At 28.9% G+C, this 21,408-nt stretch overlaps 4 protein-coding genes across 4 annotated transcripts; 1 reads left to right on the top strand and 3 right to left on the bottom strand.

Annotated features, from left to right (window-relative positions):
• Positions 1-3: 3 nt before the first annotated feature.
• On the top strand, positions 4-7,849 carry LOC143221545 (A-kinase anchor protein 13-like; the record flags this gene model as incomplete). The annotated part of the gene is made up of 14 exons (XM_076446968.1): positions 4-92; positions 875-1,012; positions 1,399-1,474; positions 1,633-1,762; positions 1,849-2,041; positions 3,047-3,118; positions 4,480-4,533; positions 4,629-5,181; positions 5,270-5,499; positions 5,583-6,127; positions 6,212-6,417; positions 6,540-6,719; positions 6,795-7,498; positions 7,609-7,849. Coding segments are annotated over 14 exons (3,411 nt in total), but the record flags the coding sequence as incomplete, so codon positions are not given.
• Positions 7,850-10,991: 3,142 nt separating this feature from the next.
• LOC143221547 (WD repeat-containing protein 89-like) lies at positions 10,992-13,065 on the bottom strand. Its single transcript, XM_076446970.1, has 7 exons — positions 12,902-13,065; positions 12,278-12,504; positions 11,842-12,176; positions 11,642-11,767; positions 11,479-11,573; positions 11,221-11,323; positions 10,992-11,147 (listed from the first exon to the last, which is right to left on the bottom strand). Exons 1-7 carry the CDS (start codon positions 13,063-13,065, stop codon positions 10,992-10,994), a joined length of 1,206 nt encoding a protein of 401 aa, XP_076303085.1.
• Positions 13,066-13,568: 503 nt separating this feature from the next.
• On the bottom strand, positions 13,569-21,405 carry LOC143221546 (putative ATP-dependent RNA helicase DHX35; the record flags this gene model as incomplete). The annotated part of the gene is made up of 11 exons (XM_076446969.1): positions 13,569-13,695; positions 13,771-13,924; positions 14,013-14,318; positions 14,437-14,723; positions 14,810-14,951; positions 15,087-15,233; positions 15,337-15,498; positions 15,748-15,910; positions 15,991-16,131; positions 16,346-16,525; positions 21,187-21,405. Coding segments are annotated over 11 exons (2,028 nt in total), but the record flags the coding sequence as incomplete, so codon positions are not given.
• Positions 18,531-19,607, bottom strand: LOC143221544 (ceramide phosphoethanolamine synthase-like). The gene has a single exon (XM_076446967.1). The coding sequence runs from the start codon at positions 19,605-19,607 to the stop codon at positions 18,531-18,533; it is 1,077 nt and encodes a 358-aa protein (XP_076303082.1).
• Positions 21,406-21,408: the final 3 nt, after the last annotated feature.

The following is a 21,408-nucleotide window of genomic DNA, read 5'->3' on the forward strand; positions in this document are numbered from 1 at the left end:
CAAAAATCTATTTCAACACCTTCAATTGTTACACCTCAAGTTAATGCTCATTTAGTAGAAACTGTAACTAGGACAACACCATCACTTACAGCGTAAGTTAATTAAAAATATTTGTAGATTGCAGAGCTAGATCAATATTGATGTGAATTTTGAAATTACTGTATTGCCTGTTGATACATTTATTTAACAAATAATAAAATTAATTTATGTATTCAAATTTTTATTGTAAATTGAACATTTTGGAAAGTCATTTAAGTTTATTAATAATTTTAATTTTATTTGCAATTTTATATTAATTTTATCAATTTTGGACCATAATTTTTGTGATCTAGCTTGCAATCTTTCTATAGAATCATATATAAAGTGATATAGAGAATAATATACATATCTTATATGTATATCAAATATAAGATATGTATATATACGCTATATATTTTTAAATTATATCATTTTTAATTAATAGTAAAAAAGATTCATGCATGGTTTATTAATATATTTACAAAAATTTTCGAAATTTGCGTACATTTAAAAATGCTTGCATCAATTTGTATCTTGTAGATGAAAGTATTTAGCATGGTTGCACTATTTATTACTACATTTAATTAATATTCAATTTTTTAAGAGTAAATCACATTTATATCAAAGTCAAAATATTATTTTTTCTGTGATATTTGATTTTTAAAGTTGTAAAAAAAATTGAATTTCACGTTGAATATCCATATAAATAATCTCCTGTATATTCTGGTTAACTTTGCGTTTTTGTGGCACTTATATCTCGGTGGAAATCCACACGAGAATGATTTGCATCTTTTACACAATAGTCGCATACTTTGTGTTTGTACTTGACAATTTCCTACCGCCCTGCATGGTACAGCCGACGTGAAAGAAACGAAAAGGGTAGTGGAAGTGAGACTGAAACTGAAGATCTCCACATACCAAACAGCCATGAATTCCATGAAGATAGAGAAGGCACTCCAAATACACAGATATCCCTTGATGAGTTACTGACTGAGTAAGTATTTTTAGTTTTTTCACATATGTACAAATAATATATTCCACTATCAAGATGCAAGGAAAAAAATTATTGGTTTGTATAAGCTTTACCATCACTTTTTTACATTATACACAATCAGTAATAAGATTATAATATTATTTAGATTTTCCTATATGTATTTTATTTCTTCATGAAATGTTCATTAATGTATGTATTTAATCATAATATATAATTAATTTATACTCTTATCACTTAGTGTAAATACACAATTGTAGCGCTTGTAAATATTTACTATTTAATCATTTTCATATTGATTTATATTATAAACTATTTTTATCATCTACATTTACATAATAATTATAATATATGTAAATTTAATAAGTATGTATAAACTTAATTTTTAGCGGAGCTGCATATGACGACCATCATTCCGAAAAAACTAGAAGAAAACGTGGTTCTATTTTCTTCCGTAAAAAAAAGGTAGTGAGATTAAATTATATTATAGTACAGAAAGTTTGTATATATATATAAATAAATAAATAAATATATATATATATATGTATGTATATGTGTATGCATGTGCATATGTATATGGATATATATAAAATCTATATTTAGAAATTACAATGGAATTACAGGATAAAAGTGGTAAAAAGACTAGTCAACAACAGCATTTATGGACGACAATAATGGCAGGATCTCAGGGAAGTTTACTATGTGATGTTTGTATGAAGCAATCAACAAATAAACCACTCCTACATTGCGATAGTGAGTATTAATTATTATATTATTATTACATATATATATATATACATATATTTATATATTTATAAATGTTCTGTTACATTTATCAGATTGTGGAGTATCTGTACATCAAAATCAAGGATGTAAAGATCAACTAGTGCTAGAATGTATTAAATCAAAACATCATTCTAGCAAAGCTGCCATCAAAACTACTTCAAGCATATCCTCAACTTCTAGTAGCTATAATATTAAGAGAGGATCTACCGCATCGTTGCCTCTACCAATGTCATCTGGAAGTGGAAGGTAAATAACTTTTACCAAAATTATTGATTTCTTGCATTGGATCTGCGTATCTGTGGTTCAAGATTCGCACGTAATTGGCATGGCTAGGCCTAAAGTCGGAGTTCTTTCAACTCCTCTTATTCACAACAAAAGTACTATATAAGTTAGAAAAATGTGTACACATAATATTTATGCTCAGCAAGGAATTTCAATTTTTTTTACTTTTCTTTGTTCATTAGATCTCTATAAAAGTGTATCATCTGATACAAATACCTAAATTTGACTAATCATCATTTATTTCTTAACAATTCAATATAATTTACTGTCGAACAAATGTTAATATATCAATATTTAATTATATTTATAAATTTAAATAATCTATTATACTTCATATTTTATTCTGGAATTTCTTATTGAATTTCTATATTTTGAATGAAAAATAAATAGCTAGAAAAGGTATTGTATCTGCTTATTATTCAGAAGCTTTGGCTGGCTCAAGAGCTTATTATTTCTAATTAATTTTGCAGTTTAGCCAATAGTATGGCAAGCTTCAGCGTGTTTATCCTCGCGTCTCTAACAATGACTAATAAAAACATTTGCATATACATATTGATTAACATATAAAATTCTATGCCCAAATTTATTCAATTGTTTGAATACTGTTTTTATAAACTCAACACAAATCATAGTTATTGTATTCATGAGAAATAGTAATTATTATTAGTAAGTGGATAGTAATTTGATAAAATCACACGATTAAAAGGAGGTATATATATTTTTTTAACACTGCATAATATATTTTATGTTATGATAAAATATATTTCTGAAAAAATAATATTTACATATAAGAAAGAGTGTATTACCAAATGACATAAAAACTGAAAAACGTAATAGAGTAAGAATACTGAAGAAGGAAGGGAAACAAAAGGCAAAATGAGGTTGCCCTAATGCAGTGTGTGATTTTTCCTTCCCCCGTGCATTCCCTCTCGTGCAACGACAAACCGATCGATTGTTCGACGATTAAAGGGAAATTAACAGCAAGAAAGCCGTGACAAGCTACAGCCCTTGGCGGCGAGTTGCTACTAAGCTCGGAGTCAAGTAAGTCTCAGATGTCTGATGTGTTCCTCCTATTCTGTCGAAGCGTTCGTTCTGTTCGTGTATTAATCCTACACAGCAGTAGGATAACCCGCGTCTATCGTTCCTCGATTCTTTTCTTGCACACATTGTTCAAAAGGCAATTGAATTGCCGCTTTGTGTTGTATTGACAGAGACATCACCTAGCCCCTGCCTATGCTTCTAATATGCTTGCTTCTATTATTTATGATCATTCAATGACATATTTTGTGTACATCTCGTTGTAACTTCATCCAATCATAATAATAGAAACTTACAATTACTAAACAATTAAACAGTTTCTTTTATCGAGCATTATCAGGAATGAATATTTAATACTCATATTTCCAATTGATATAAATTTCTTTGTTACCTTCTCTTTCTCTTCATGGTATGAACTTGTAGCTTTGTTCATAGTGTTTTCCATGTTATTAAGTGTATCTTGAATCTACATTCAACAATGTTCACTCATGTAAAATATCATTTTATGGAAACTTATTATTAATAAATATTTTGGGTCGGGTTGAGAAAATCGTGTTATTATAGATAGATGTTCTAATATTATAATTTAGACAACTACCAAATTTTTTCGTATATTTTATTAATACTAGCTTTATGGGACCCGTCAATTTGACAGGTGGATTGCTCCAATTATACAATATTAATAGATTTAATCAACTTATAGTAAGTTTGTTAATATTGTAATTTTTAAAAAATTAAACTCATGATCTTTTTTAAAGAAAATACGTAGTTTTCTTTACTCGTAAATCTGACGGGTCTCCATAAAGATAGGTATATAAAGAACGGTCATAAACCTAGTGTTAACAATGAAGTAATTGAAATGAATATAATAAAAACTTAGGGTGTAAATCTAGCATCTTACCCGACCTAAATACGAATAAATACTCATTTTCTGGTAGTCCCCTGTATTTAAATTACAATTATAATTAAAAATTATAAATTATGACATTATATATGTCATTAAATCAATGATATAAAGTGGAATTTTGAACATTATTTTTTTCTTAAATAATCTTGATTAATTCATATGGGAAACAGATAATTAAAATATACAGAAACACACTTATGAAAAATAGAGCATATAGGTATTACTTTGCAGATCACATTTACATAAAAGGTAATATCAAAATGACAGTAAGAATATAGCTACACATGTATAATTTGTCATATTTATGAATAAGTAATATATTATAACATTATTGAAATTTCTATTAAAAACGCAACATAGAAATTATTAAACTAATTTTAATTACGAGTTACAATGAACAATATTTACTTATTGTGAAAAAAAAATTTTAAATTGTGGAATTATATTTTCCTTCCAGCCAAACAATAAATGAGGAGAAAGATGGAGATGGACAGCATCGTGATATATCCAGGTTTATAAAACTTCTATTGTTAAATTTGTTATTAAATTTATTTTTTCGTAAAATAACTAATTTATAAAAATCTTTTGTTTAATATCATATTCTAGCGGATTGGATGGATTCGACCTTGGAGATGATACTTATCAATTCACAGTGGGTGATCTTGAAGGTCTAGATCCTGAATTAGGCCTACCTAAGGAAGAACCTGACTCTTGGAGCGCTGCTATTGGACATAACGTTGCATTGCGACTAGCTGATAATTGTGAACGAAAAGTAAAAAGACAAGAACATATTTATGAATTTGTACTTACGGAAAAACATCACTGTTTAGTACTTCTCGCTATGGAAAGAATTTTTGCGGAAGGTCTTCGACGGCATTTTCGTTTGGGTCAACCAGATCTGGAACGCATGTTTCCTAGACTTCGCGATCTTATTGATATCCATTTACGGTTTTTACAAAAATTACGTAAGAGACAAAATACAAATCCTGTTGTTCCTACAATTGCTGATATACTAGTGGATCAATTCTCTGGAGAGAACGCACAACGTATGAAGAGTGCCTATGGAGAGTTTTGTAGCCGTCATAGGGATGCTGTTGAAGCTTACAAGTATTATTTGCGTCATGATCCTCGATTTGCACGGTTCGTGCGTCAGTGTCAGGTAGCTATAATAGAATTTATTTCTTTGTTTATTTACACATTTTTTTAATACAATAACATAGAAGTACATATGATTAATGTTTGTATAGTCACATCCTCTGTTGAAGAAGAAAGGAATTCCAGAATGTATTTTGTTTGTTACGCAACGTTTAACAAAATACCCGTTGCTGGTTGAACCACTCATAAAAACAGGTATTGCTCAAGAAGAAGGTGAAGATTTACGCAAAGCCTTGATTCTCGTTAAAGAAATTTTAGCCGATGTTGATGCGTGTGTAGCTGATAAGGAAAGAGAAGACAGAAAATTAGAAATATATAATAAGTAAGAAGATGATATATTTTGTAAAATATATTTTTAATTTTTTTATTACTATTATTAACATGTCTTTTGTTATTGTTATTTAGGATTGATGCAAAATCTTTTGCAACATATCGCGGTGCCAAGTTCAAAAAATCAGATATCATGGCATTTAATAGAATTTTAAAATTCGAAGGTACTGCATATTTAATGCAAGGTCGTGGAAAAATGACTGCCATTGTAGTGGTTGTTCTTTCTGACATATTATTTTTCTTGGCTGAAAGAGATCAGAAATATGCATTTTTTGTGCCTGACAATAAGGCTGGTATAGTATCACTTCAAAAATTATTAGTTCGTGAAAAGGCAGGTCAAGAATCTAGAGGAATCTATTTAATAAGTAGCAATCCAGCTGAACCTGAAATGTTCGAGTTAAAAATTCAAAAGCCCAAAGACAAACAATTATGGATACAAGCAATTAGATCAGCAGTTGAAGCTTGTCCACAAGAACCTGAGAATGAAACTGATATACTAACTGAAAACAATAATAATAATGAATTAAGAGATACACGTTCCTCTTCTATATCGTTACTTTCTGTTGAAGAAAGACAACGTTTAGTTAAAACTAAGGAGTCACATGTTCTGAAGATAGTCGGTATGTATGATAATTTATTATTATAGATATATTTCACTAACAAAGCTTGAATTAAGAATGATAATTTTGTATCATTGCAATTAGGTGAACTGCATAAGAAGGACGCAGAACAGGCATTATTATTAGAAGAAAAAATCAATTTACAAATGCAACTCCTACAAGCTGCAAACATTTGGAGTGGAAATGAAAGTAGCGATAACGAAAGAATAGAAAAAGTTGATAAAGAAATTCTAGATTATACTAGATTAGTCCACAATGAAGGGACAGATACCACACAATTACGACAAGAGGTTACATTATTTTGTATTACTATATATTTTAAAATTAAATTATACGTAAAGAGAATATCCAGTCCAATGTTTCTATATGCATTTTGCTAAGAATGAAAGAGAATGATAATTTTTATTTGTAGGTAGTTGCGGCTATTCAAGAAGCAACAAAACTTGCTAGTTCATTATCGTTTAGTGCGGGTGGTGCTACTCTTTCGAGAAGTTTAAGTTCTGCAGGAGAACGACATAGTGAGGCCTATGTTCCATCTGCTCTTTGTGTTCCTCGAAGAGCTGAAACATTTGCGGGTTTCGATCACAATAAAGTACATATATAATTAACAATTAAAACAACGAAAACCAGTCATAAGACTAAAACTGCCTTTTTTTTTTTTTTTTAGGAAAAGTATCCATTACGAGAATTTGCAATTCATTCTGTAATCTCTCTTCCAAAAGTTAGTGAATTTATGAAAGAAAGTCCAGAGGAAAAAGGAAGTCAAGATTTAGAAATAAATAAAGATCAGCAGTGGGCAGCGATTCGTTTGTCTCACCATGTTTATAGGTTGGTCTGTATAATTAGTAATCAAATGACAACAGTCGATAGCCTACAGGCTCAATTAGCTGCATGTAAAGAAGGAAGTATGGGTAAATCAAATAATAGACCTAATCCAAATCGTCAGTTAGAAGAATTACGTAATTTACAAGATCAGTTAAGTCGAGAGAAAGCAGCATTTCGTGTCGCATCTCAACAAGAACAAAAACAGCTAGAAGACGAACGAGCCGAGTTGGCGAGACAACGAGAACAATTAGCAGCAGAACAAAGAGATGTTACGCAGCAACGAGATCAATTATATCGACGACTTGAGGCTTTGGAACGACAAGGTGTGACATTAGTTACAGGCTCTGCACCTAGTTCCACAACTATTCATTTATCTCATTTGACGCAAGGAAATGATACTGTGCAAACACGAAAATCGCAGCCGGATACTAAACGAATACCGTTAAATTTAATTAGTGCTACTAATCAGCAAAAAGTGCAAAGTAATCTTCCAGTTAAACAGCAGTTACCTTTAAAACTCGCTAGTGGAAGCAACAATAATACTAGGTATGTGTAAATATTAATTAAAAATTATAAATTGCTTAAAATACAAACCGTGGACCAATTGGTATAAGACATATTCTAATACTACATATTTTACATAATAAAAATAGAAGTGGAAATACGAGTAATAACAGCCCGGATCGACATTCTCGAACAGGAAGTAGCCCAGCAATTGTAACTGGTTCTACATATTCTTCACCAGAATTAGGGAATAATCATGCTGGTACAAGTCAAACTCATTCCTCGAATCGTTCGCTTCGAATTACACGATCACCTCCAGAATATTCACATCAGCAACAACATCAACGAACAGAACAGCAGCAACCTTTGGAAGAGGAGGTAATCTTTTTCTGACGTCTCTTTCGTTTTGGTCGAAAACATTCTCGATCTTCTCGTCCTACAACTGGTGAAGCTACCCCGACTTCTACATTAACTCCTTCCCGAAACCAATCAAAAGATGCTCAACCTAGAAGTCGTGTAAAATCATTTTGACTTTCAACATTTTCTCGGTAAAAATTTTGTATTATTTCTATTTTCTTTGCGATTACTATTACTTTCTACTTTTCCTTTTTTCTTCTTTCTTTTTATTCTTTCTCTTTACTTTTTCTTATATTTTCTAATCTTTCTCTTTTATCTTCTTCTCTTTCCTTGTCAATTTTATTCGTGTTGTGCATTAATATGCAACATAGTACATAAGTGATGCATTTAAGGTGTCCATAATAATAGTGTGACTGTCAATAAAAAAAAAAGGATATACATATTATTCTCAATAAATTAATAAAGGATAGTTACTTTTCAACTGCTACTGAGGGCAATAATATAATTTTTATGCAAATTCTCACAGAATCTACTATAAAAGAAAAATAACTATAAAATATGTGGACAAATAAAAAGATAACGGTTAGTGCTCAGAAATATTTGCGAGAAAAAAAATATTAAAGTGGCCGGCTTAGTGAGATAGATCAGCCGATCTTGTTAAATCCTTACTCGTTACGTTATTAAGCCGACTGACAGTTTTAGAGACATGATTTTAGACGAATCTTTTAAGCAAATCTGTTGCAACTTGCTGGAAATGCAAGGTAGAGAAAATACATTACATTAGGATTGCATATACATGAATATGTATATAGATATACTTTTTCATGACATATGTATGACATCACGTGTACGTATGTTGAGAATAATGTGCGAAAGTATATGCGTGCATATGAATGAAATTTAATGAATGTCGCTCGTACGTAATAATTTCATTTTGTGGCACGTATATGTATGTATTTGTAGATGTATACGCATGCATGTGTACGAATGCGTGAGTGACCGCGGTAGCTATTCTTATACCATAACTTTAAAAGTATTTTAATACGTGCTAAAACGACGGGTAAGATCTATTATTAACAATAATGCATTGCTATTATGTGTGCCAAGCCACAAATCGAAATCGTTAATTTTCCGAATTTCGTAACATCATTCCCATAATAAATATGAATCGTTTTTAATTTAATTGGATCAATAATAATCCAAGCGACGTTTTATATTTGATATTTTTCTTCGAGATTATTCACTGCCATTATCGTTAATCTGTAACCTTTTTTTTTTTCTTTTTTAATGACATACGAGCTATTTTATTTATTGCATTGTGTAAGATCATTAATGATTTTTGATCGTTTAAACTATTTTATTTATATGAGACTTTTTTCATGAAGAGAATTCTCGAGTATTTCGTGGAAATGGAACGTGTTCCAGAGAAAGTATTATACAAAGATTGATCATACTGCACGTTTAAGATGTTAGATGAAAGGAAATCTCGAAAATGTGGCTCTAAAATGTAGATCGTCGTTATAAATTCTGAATTTTTTCTTTTGATACGTATATGTATTTAGATTTTCCTCGTATTTGTCTCAAAAGATGCTGTAGCGTGCAATATGATCGAATAGAAAGACAGCGTCGTCGAGGCACGATGATAAAATTGTGACTAATTTATCTTCATAAGAAAACATAAGTAATGTTATCAACTTGTCTCAATCAATCGTGGTGACAATAGTTCTTAAAAGTATTTCCATAAGATGTAAAGCGTGAGAAAAAAAACATAATTGAGTTCTTACAAGTCTATCGCTAAAAAAAAGAAAAAGAAAAAAAAAATATGTCGGGCATATATCAGCTCATAAATGATATTATATTAACCTGTTAGTAGCCTTCATGGATGAGTGTTCGACTTCATTTCAAGAACATTTAATACAAATTAAAACATTCTTAATGTCACGATGCTCATTTTAAGAAAAACATGAAACATATAACAATATAAAAAGTAAATTTTAATACTGGAACGTAATTTCAAAAACTCATTCCAGATAAATATTATAAATAATACAGATAATACAATTACATATATATATATATATATATATTACAGATTGATATTATATATATATATATATGTATATATATATTAGAAAATGTATTCTTTATATACAATAAGAATGTTGCACTATGTCAAATATAGCTTAATACAATTAATATGTATTGTTATTAAATATTATCCTCGTGTAATGAAGTCGCACACCATCTTCAGGGTAACGCGGAGAATCAAATTGGAATAACAACTAAGGAGTAGTGCGGCGGCCTACATGCATCTTGTGGCATCTAAGATATTTGATGTCATTGGACAGCATAAGTTTAAGAAAGGATATAAAGAATTATTAGCAACGCGGTTTTCCACGTTTTAGTGAATCTTTACGTCCCTGACGCTCATGGGAAGTATTTTTGTACGTTTACTCTGTACCTACTATTTTACTCTAAAACTATATCTACTGTTATCATTGTGATACTCGCTACTGCGATCGTCTTTGGAAACGTTAATGTAAAATTATACCTAATAGGTAGACGCGTATTTGTTTTAAGACGCGTTCACTTGATATATCAGCATTAATTCTCTTAGAGTTTACCAATTTTAAACTAAAGACCGTTACATCGGTTATATGCTAATAATAATTGTTATTGTGTTATTTGCTTGATTACTTTATCAAGATTACCATTTATTCACGATACGCTATATGCGTCTATTTTATAACAAATGCACGTCGTAAGCTCCTATTTTAATGACTCCTTATATTGCGAAATAAAATCATTTTTCCGGAAGGCGATCCGTAGAAATTAATCTGTTACTTGGCAAGAGTAAACAAATATTTACGATATTTTTCTTCCTGTTTCAATTCTATACAGATATATACACACTGATATGTGATTTACATTCCTTAACGTTTATATATACATATGCTACATTTTTCGATTGATACATGAATCGCCGTTAAATCATTAACCGCATAAAGAAATACTATCTATTTATTATAAATGTACATAAAACTGTTATTGTAATAAAGAAAAACGTAAGGGAAATGTACGATTATGTTAATGTTACGTAATATTTCTCTTCTGTTTATTATATTTACTTACAAAAACTCTTTTTGCATTTACAAATTTTTATCCTATCACTTTTATTTTAATATGGCTTGGTCCTGTGCTGACGATCACGTGCTTTACCAGTGCCAATTTTCGCCACTAACTTATGACTTGAATTTTGTTGAATAGACATGGTTTCAGTTTGCCTCCAAATATTTATAAGTCCACCTTCACCTACTGTTATTAAAGAACCACTCTGCAAATGATATTAAAATACTCATTACATTAAACAGAAAAAAAAATTGTATTAACTTATATTAAAACTATACCTTTTCATGTAGCCAGCTATCACGAACTATTTGTTTATTTCCTACCATGTTATAACATGTATCTAATCGATCATTTATGACATTTAAACATCTCAAATTTTCCCTAAAATGATACAAAAAAAAAAAACATGAAAAATATATAAATATGTAAAACTAATTATTCGTTTTAAGTATGCAATTAATACTATTAAAGATATAATTAATTCTGATGTTATATTATTTTATTTTATTAAATTTTTTATTAATATTGTAATTTACCCTTTAACACAACTGAAACCTGCTAAAAGGAATGGTTGTCCAAGTGCATTTGAAGCATGAAATCTGACTATATAACAATCATCTGGATCATCATTCTAAAAAAGATAAACACTGTATAAACCTTTGTATAAATATCAATGATAATATAAATTATTGTACTAACTTGTAAAATTGCTAAATTATTGCGTTCAAATTTAGCATATGGGGTTGCTCCATCATAGTTCCAAAGTTGTAGTGAATTATGTGTTGTACACCAAAGATTATTATCATTTAACCAGCCTATCCTATCCTTTTGTTTAAAAAATGTTTAATCCCATTTAGAGTATAAATACATTTCAAATTTCACCAAGGATATTAACTCACCACGGATGATTCAGTATTTAAGGAATAAGTTAATGCAGACTCTTCTGTTGACTGTGTGAGATCAAAGACATTAATCAGCCCATCTGTGCTACCAGATGCTAAGACATCTTGCTTATTAGAATGAAATGCCAAAGAGGTTACATCTTCCATATGAGATTCCCAGTACCCACCAAGGAGATTATTTTTATCATCTAATTTTGAATTTGTATATCGAGCATCCCAAAATAAAATAAATGTATCTCCCCCAATATGCTCAGTACCACCTGCTACAAGCTTTTCATCACAACTAACATCAAAACTACAAAGGGGTTTTGTTTTACCATCTTCAGTATTATCTAAAAATAAAAAGAAGAAACATATTAGATATTACATTTATTTAAATTACAGCAAATATAAACTTAAATTGATTTCTTCTCATGTATTTGTTAATACATACCTTTAAACTTTGCAATAACTTTGCCTTTAGCTCGCAAGTCACATGCTGTAATATGTCCACTGTTTGTAGCTGTATATAAAATATTTCTAGAAGTAGGACTGAATCTAATACCAACAATAGGTGCTTGATTGTGAGTTAATGTAATGGTCCGATTTAAACTCTCTCCAACAGAATATATTACACAAGTATGGTCAGATAAAGCAGCACCAATTCTAAATTCTGGGTCACTATACATAAAAATTAATTTATAACATATTTTGAACATATTTTTTAAGTACATATAATTATGAGACAATTTACGTCAAATCCAAATCTAATATTAAAATGAATTTAAATATATCATAAATTAACAAATTATGTTACCAACTACTAATTTCTAAATAAAAATCTTAAAAAAAGATATATGAAATGAGCCAAAGCTTAAAAGAATTGATTTTGTGTACATAATAAAAAACACATTTAAATAAAATGGAGGGAAAATTATATAGCACTATATAATAAACATTTGTGAATATAATTTAAGTAAATATTTGGAAAATTTTTAAATAGTAGTAATTAGGGAATAGCATACATTTTTAAAATAGATTTGACGTAAAATGTTCCATAAGGAAAAGTAAGATTTACCTTTGTGTTCCACAGACAGCAAGAATATAATTATGGTCTACAGATACTGCTTCTTCTATCGATGATATTAACTCGCTTTTTCTTTTGACGACTCGATTATCATCATGTTTACGCGTACTATGTTCAACACTTAATCTTTTTAATGATTCAACTATTTTAGCCATGCCGTTTGTTTCCGAGATTTCAAATAGGTATCACAAAACTAAGGTTAATATCACGTCCTTATTGTAGCCATGCGTCTTCTTAAATATAAAAATATTTGTCACTTTAAAATAAATCGAAAGTATTAGACTTTTTATCTTCAACTTATGTTTTAATATATAAAATTATTCAATATCCGTTTTCTTCTTTTTAATTACAGGTTTTATCAAAGTATGTCCTTCTTTTTTTGCACCGGTAACATCAATAGAAGCAAAGAATAACACAAGCTATGAAGTTTGTTTGGTGTTAGTTAAAATAAAAACATTGTACTACTTTATCGCTAGATGGCTCTACTTTTCGTAACGTTCTAACATTTAAATTTGAGAAAACATTGAATAATATGTTATTATATTAATATTACTACATAAAAATTTATTGACTTAGAGGAAAGTATTAAAATTAAACTTTATATTAATCAAAATTATTCTTTAATATATTATCATTTTAAATACATATAAAAATTATATTAAATAGGATCAAGAGATGTTTTTTCATAAAAGTGAGGTGCTAATTCTAGTAACCATTCTGATTGTATCACAGTAATGTCTTTCATATATGTTTTGTTTGTTTGCAAAACTTCACAGAACAGTACCCTTGAACAAAAAGATAAAAATTTTAATTAATATATCCAATATCGCAATAAAAATATAAATTATTGTTATACAAACCACTGAGGTTGCTGAAGTGTGTACAAACAACTATTTGGATGTATATATAAATATCTGCATCCGCGTACGGTCCTGTACACTCCAGTATAATGTAAGTACGCCGCTTTTGGAAAAAGTCCTGCGGTTATACATTTTAAAATTTGTTGTAAATTTCCTAACAGAAAACGAAAAAAAGCTATTAATAAAAAATTTTTCGTAATTCACAACATATATAGAACTATTCTGTCTTATGCTTAACTTACCATTACACGAAACCAGTGGTATATTTAATTTCTTCATCATAGAATGCATTTGCGTTCGAATTTCTGTAGCTCTACGTAACGCTTTATTATTAAGAAAGTGTTTTTGACACCAACTAGGGGTTTTATTTTTTTCATAAGCAATATATACATTAAGTAATGTTAATAGGTCACCCTCTTCAACTTCGAACTTTCTATGTGCTATTCTTGCCTTTATAGCAGCTTGGCCTCCTGCTGGTCTTATAAAAACATTTTGTACTTGAAGCATTGCTAAAATTGTTGATAATTCTTGAGAACATCCCATTTCACCTATGTACAAATGAAACTAATTTATAAATTCTTCAATAAAATCAAGATAATTATGTTACTATATCACGCTAAGTTGTATTTTTTTTTTTTTTTTATTAAAATACATTAAAAATTTTACCTGATACTATAAGAGATTTTGCCAAAACAGGTTCTAATGGCATTTCTGCCATTGTCATACCTAATGGTGTTGTTAATTCTCCATTACTATCGATTGCTCCTAATGCATAAAGTAATTCTAATCCACTGAGAAGATTTTTACTTGGTGGGGCAGAAGGAAAATTAAATCTTAATACATTATCAATTCCTAAAGCTTTTAGTTGCAAAATAGCTGGTGCTAGGTCCGAGCGTTGCATTTCTGGTGGCGTTGCCTCGAATAATTCCGAGTATGCTTCCTCCGTGTACAATCTAGGTTTCGCGTGAAATTGTGAAAAAACATGAAAATATGAACCAATAATTAAATAATTATTAAACTTTTTAAACAACGTTTATACCTATATGCTTTTCCTGTTCGGACACGTCCTGCTCGACCAGCGCGTTGATCCGCGGAAGCTTTGGATACCGGAACAATCACGAGAGAATTTGTCTGTGTTTCTGTCTCATACCATGGAATTTTTACAAAACCACAGTCAACCACTAGGTAAAAATTTAAATATATATATTTTTTTAATAAGTTCTCATTATTATATTTAGATAATAATATGAATTATATTTTATTTAAGACATAAATAATAAAAATCAGCTTTTTATGAAATTATATTAAACTCGTACCATAAACGATATTCGGAATAGTGATAGATGTTTCTGCGATGTTCGTGGCTACGATAACTTTACGAGTGTCTTTGGCAGCCCTCCAAAATACTTTTAGTTGTTCTGAGTTCGGAAGAGATCCATACATAGCCAGAGGTAAAAGTTTCACTGAAAAAGAACAATACAAAGCGTTGATAAGATCTATATTAAACCTTAAACAGTTATGTAACAGTACAACGACGATGATGGTATCATTTTATATTCTACTCACGTTTGCCTTCTTTTATGAGTTTTGCATGCTCTGATAAAAGAGAAACTGCCTGATCTACTTCATCTAAACCCGTAAGAAATGCTAGAATATCTCCAGGTTCTTCGTTTTCATGAATTTTCAAAGCAGTATTTACAACGCTGGTCACATAATTAGCTACTGGTTCTAAAACAAAATGCAGAAATATAATAAATTAATCGTACATAACTATAATATCAACCTATATGTGAATTCGATATAAAATCGAAAATTATTCCAGGAAACTGATAGAGAAAGAGATTGAAATAATTAAAAAGCCAGAGTAGAAAGTAAAAATATATTAATAATAAATAGTTGGAAATAAATTAGATTATTTATGAAACGATTTAATACATTAATTATGGCGGACTAACTTATTTACATATGCAAATATACCTTTTATAAAGAAAATATCTACCGGATAAAGTCTACCCTCGACAGTAAGTATAACCGCAGTATCTTTCGACGAATCCTTCGTTGTATTTGTATTGAAAAAATCTCGAAGTTGTTCCGCATCGACGGTAGCAGAACAAACGACAATTCGTAAACTTTTACGTTTCTGAAACAAGACAATTTTTGTATATCTAACGCATCTTTTATTTAAATTTAAATGTATGTAAGTTTATAACTATCAATTACCCGAATAATTTTTTTCAAAAGCCCCATAATAATGTCGGTAAGAAGTGTCCTTTCATGTACTTCATCTACTACAATTACGGCATAACTTGTCAATAAAGGGTCACTCATTAATTCACGAAGTAGAATTCCCTTTGTCATGTACTGTGAACAATGTGATAATTTAATAAATTTCTTACAGCTGATTTAAAATATCTCATATCTTATGCTTCTTAAGCATAACATATATTATATTTTATTATAATATTTTTATAATAACATATATTATAAAAACATAACTTTATTTTGTTAATTCTCTTAACATAATTATAGATTATACATAAAATTCTCCTTCTCCTTGTTTTAATTAAAATAATACCTTGATCTTTGTAGTTTCATTTGTGTAATTATCAAAACGTATAGAATAACCAACTTCCGTGCTTAAAATACAATTGCGTTCATCAGCAACGCGATTAGCTAAGGAAGTAGCCGCAACTCTTCTTGGTTCCGTGATGCCAATCATTTTTCCATCTGCACACCATCCTGCTTCAAGAAGATACTGTAATCATTTTACAAAATAAAAATACAATATGTAGTGATATATGTAAGAATATTAAATTAATACAATAATAAATATTTCCATTAATGTAATAAATATGAAAAAATATGCTAAGTAAAGATCGAATAATTTAGAAATGTAAACATGGGTTTTCTTGAAAAATATTTTTTCTCAAGATGGTTAATGGTAAAATGCATTCAACAACCCGTAAAATACCTATTAATTTAATAACAATAATAGTTTATTAATAAAAGATGAAAATAATAGTTATTTTATAATTATTAATAATATGTATTGGTAGAAATTTAGTAAGAATTATTAGTAACAACTTAAACAGATGTAATTTTATTTTACTTTTGATATAAGTGGTACATAAATACAACAAATATGTATATCTAAGCAAACTACAATGAATAAAGAAATTTTTAAGACTTTTTGCAAGGGAAATCTTATTTTTGTTCCAAATATTTCTGAAAATACATTAAAAAGATGTAAATATATTCTCCAATATTATATGAATTATATCTTTTAAATTATTTTTCGAATTTTTATTATTCTTCGAATACGATACTGTCTACTATACTATAACTTATATTCTTGTAAATGCCAAAATTATTTTTCTCGTTGAATGAGGGAATTTTTTTATATTTGATATATAATTTTTAAGTGGATATTAAATATGTTCTATAAAAAAAATGTAGATATATATACAGTATAAAATTTTATTTGCAACATCGGACATTCTTATCATAAATATATGCGAGGCTAACAATAAATAACACCATACCTTAAGTAATTGAAGTTTATATTTAACAAATTTGATTAGTACATTGTTAAATGCACTTATCGCTCCTCAAATTTAACGGGAAGCTCTACATCAAGAACACAACCTACGAACTTTATTCTTAGCGCATAATCCGGTAATGGAAGAATATTACATGTATTATGTCTTTATGGTATAATGTCATATTTATATCGGATTTTATTGAAAGCTCGTTATAACAGCTTATGTATGTTAAAAGTCTATCACGTGACTTCGGCAAACTTACAAGTGCTATAACTAACAATAAGTAACCCTAGGCAAAAGGCAAAAAGGTAAGAGGTCGTAACTATTACGAGTAAAAAATAGAAAATTATACTTTGATGCACTTAGTAATAATAATTATCACATATCAACATATATTATTTATATATTTAACATAAATACATATTTATACCATGAATATAATACACGCAACTTACATATCATTATTTAGATTAAATGACAAAATCGACAAACGTAATAATTTCACATTTCAATTTGCATTACATATATATATAAAATACATTAACAAAATTTGATAAAATGGATAAGCAGAGAGTCATTGGTTTTTCCAATAACATATGTTATCTTTTATCATTATGTGATTAAATATCAACAATAATCCCTTGCATAAAGTAATTAAATAAATATGAAATATTTTGCCAATATAAAATTATAAATCACTAAAACTAGTAATCTATGACACCTAAACAATAAATTATTAAATATAAAATTATATTTTTGCAAATCAAAATGCACTACATAGATACTTAATCAAAGAGGCAGACATATTAAATGTTTAATGATTTAAATCTAATTACTATTGATTTTTCTTTCACAAGAATAATGCATAAACTTTCTTATTAAATTAATATTCATTATAATAAACAAGTAACTTAAATAATTGGAATTTCACTGCCTACAAATTTCAGCTATAACAAATAATTAATGTTATAAATTTTGAAGCTAAGTTAAAATAAAATATTATTAGCTTGTCATTTAAAGGATTATACATATTGTATATCAGTCTGGTATTTATATAAAATACATGCAGAAAAATAGAAAATACAAAAAATTTTATCAAGACATTATTTTCATAGTCAAATAACATTGCAAATTTCAGGATACAATAGTCTCCTTAATTATTATGTATCACCGGTAATGAATAAATGTAGAAAACAATGTTTTCCAAAATTCACACTGTCATCCTTGAGTAAAGACATCAGATGAAGATATTTCTTCATCGATCAGTGATGGTACATCTTGTATATATGTATAGGCCCGTAAGAAATGAAATTCAGTTACATAGACAAGTAATAATACAATAACATATGAAGACCATCTTACAAGCCTGATATATTCTCGCATACGATCAAAATATATAGCTAAAAGTAGGTAATCCATGACAGCATGAAAATTCATAAACTTCCAACAAAGAACAATTATCGAAAAAGACAAACTTCTGAATATAGTTGTCTGTCTAGCATAAAGATGTTCTTTACTAATTGAAGGTGTTCTATATTCAGTCTCAAGAAGATCTTGGTATAAAGATATATATCGATTCCAGGCGGCACTGGTGAGGAACAAATGGACGGTCATAAGTAATATATTACGAAGTGCTGCATTTGAACTTTTCGAAGCTACATTTCCAGGTTCCAGAACTGAAGATACAGGAAGTTGTGGCAGCTTATCATATCCTCCACGTCTGGTTGAGTTATGAGCAAGAAATTGATATAGGCCAATAATTAAAGCAAGACAACCCAAAGCATCACAAATTCCATCAACGATATAACCAGTTGAACCAACATCTGACCGTTCACCATCAATATTTGCTCTTTTTCTAGCAACATGTCCATCTAAATCATCTAACCATGTTCTTGCTTGAAAAAGTATTACACCTAAACGTCTATAAGATAGTGAATCACTGGAAACACATTTACCGGCCATCACTGCTATTAATACATGAAAACAACTGATTGTATTCGGTGTCACCCATGTCCAAGAACTACTTATCTGCAATAGATTATCCATGATAGCTGCCAAAGGGCTCAAAAGAAAATAGTTTGGATGATCTAGCATTAATCCTTTTACAGTCACTGTACATAATGGATTAAAATCACATGGTATGATAGAAACATATCGTGTACCATTTGGTGTAGGTCTTACATCATAATTTTGTATTCTAGAATACAATAGAAGGTCCATTCCAAGGAAGTATAATGTCAATATTATCAAAATTGCAAGGAATGACCTGCTTATTAGAGTCGTTGAACCAAACATTTTACACGTAAATTTGGCACGTTTTTATATATTAATAAATATATTTTGTTATAGTTTCATGTTATGTTTCTTATATTATTATGTTCTTTTTTACAATGAATTCACATTTATGATGGATATGTAATTAATGAATGTAATACACACTGCTATCGAATATTAGCAATAATTTCACTTATTAGATCACTAATTTTGTTGTACATATTTCTTTAATATAATATGAATAAAAAAAACACATTCATTTATTATTTTAAAACAATAATATTATTGTAATATTCACTTTTTCGATGTAATGATTCGCATATCACAGTTGAAAGGTACATTCGTTTAATTTTTGATCTCATTACGTAATTAACTCATTCGTTTTTGACGACTTTTATATTTTACGCGTAAAATTATGACTTCATCAGTATTATTGTAATTAACAGTACTTTGATCCGCAACAAAAAATGTTGCAATATTCAAGGATGCTTAGTGTGATGTGACTCTACATGGTTACATGAAATCTTACAGATTCCGAATGTACTATTTTAATCGATTAATATACCATGTTAGTATGTTCAATTTGAACGTTTAAGAAACATTTTAAATAGTTCATTTCACATATAGTTTAATATTTATCAAAATAACATGAACATTTTTTGTAGTTAATCGCACTGTTGTCACATAACTTCTTTTTTCAATTGTTCAATAATACACAAGCTAATCATAAAAACTGTTATTCCACGATACATTTTCTTATAAAACATGGTAGTTCACTAAATTGTTAACAATAATTTCGTCAAAAATACTGATACCGGTAAATTTCACTAACATATATCACATTTTGAACACATAATGAAGTACTGTCGGATCTTGTTTGAGTACAATAGAATGACGATACAAACAATCTTTCCTCGGCGCATGCGCAAATTTATAAATTATCGAAATTTCTGTTAACCCTTTGCACTTCTTTGCAATGTAACAAAAGAGTCAACTATGAAAAACTAATGAATGTTACATTAAAATTTTTTAAAATACAGTCGAGTTTTTAGATGTCATCGCTGTGGCAACAACGAAGTAATGGTTTATCTTATTATATCGCCACAGCGGTGACAACGCAGTAATGGCTTATCTCATTATATCGCCGCAGCGGCGGCAACAAATGCAAAGGGTTAAACGCGGTTTTTTTGAGCTGTATTCATATTTATATTATGTAAATAAAATATAAATAGGTAAATTTAATACATATAAAAAGGGCAATCAACAAAATCACATGCAAAATTATACGTATTCGCGTACACACAAAAATATGATACATCTATTTTAAGCGTTGAAAAAAACGAATTAAACAAAAAATAAAAAATTAATAAAATATTAAAAATATAAAAATTTTACATGTTTGATATATGTCTTTATAAAAATATATATATCACATAATTACACAAAAAAAAAATGTATGTACCTACATGTCATTATATTTTAAAACATCTTAAATTTATGTAGAATAACATTATTATATAAACAAATTTATCATGATGTTATTTATTTAACTTTTATATTACTACGCAATGAAAATAATTCTTCTAAAATAGAAACATACCTGAGGTAGCTGCGTACTTTTTCCACATCCAGTTTCACCAATTAAGACTAATGTTTGATATTTTTCCAATAAGTAAATAACATGACTCTTATACTTAAATATAGGTAGTCGTTGACGTTGCATATTGAGAGCAAGTGAATGGTGTGCATTATATACAAATTGTGTTGACGAATGGGCTTCTATATCTGGTTTATCTTCTTGCCACATACTATCTCCTATAAT

The sequence above is a fragment of the Lasioglossum baleicum genome, unplaced genomic scaffold (genome assembly GCF_051020765.1).
Source record: "Lasioglossum baleicum unplaced genomic scaffold, iyLasBale1 scaffold2650, whole genome shotgun sequence".
In the NCBI taxonomy this organism is placed as follows: Eukaryota; Metazoa; Arthropoda; class Insecta; order Hymenoptera; family Halictidae; genus Lasioglossum; species Lasioglossum baleicum.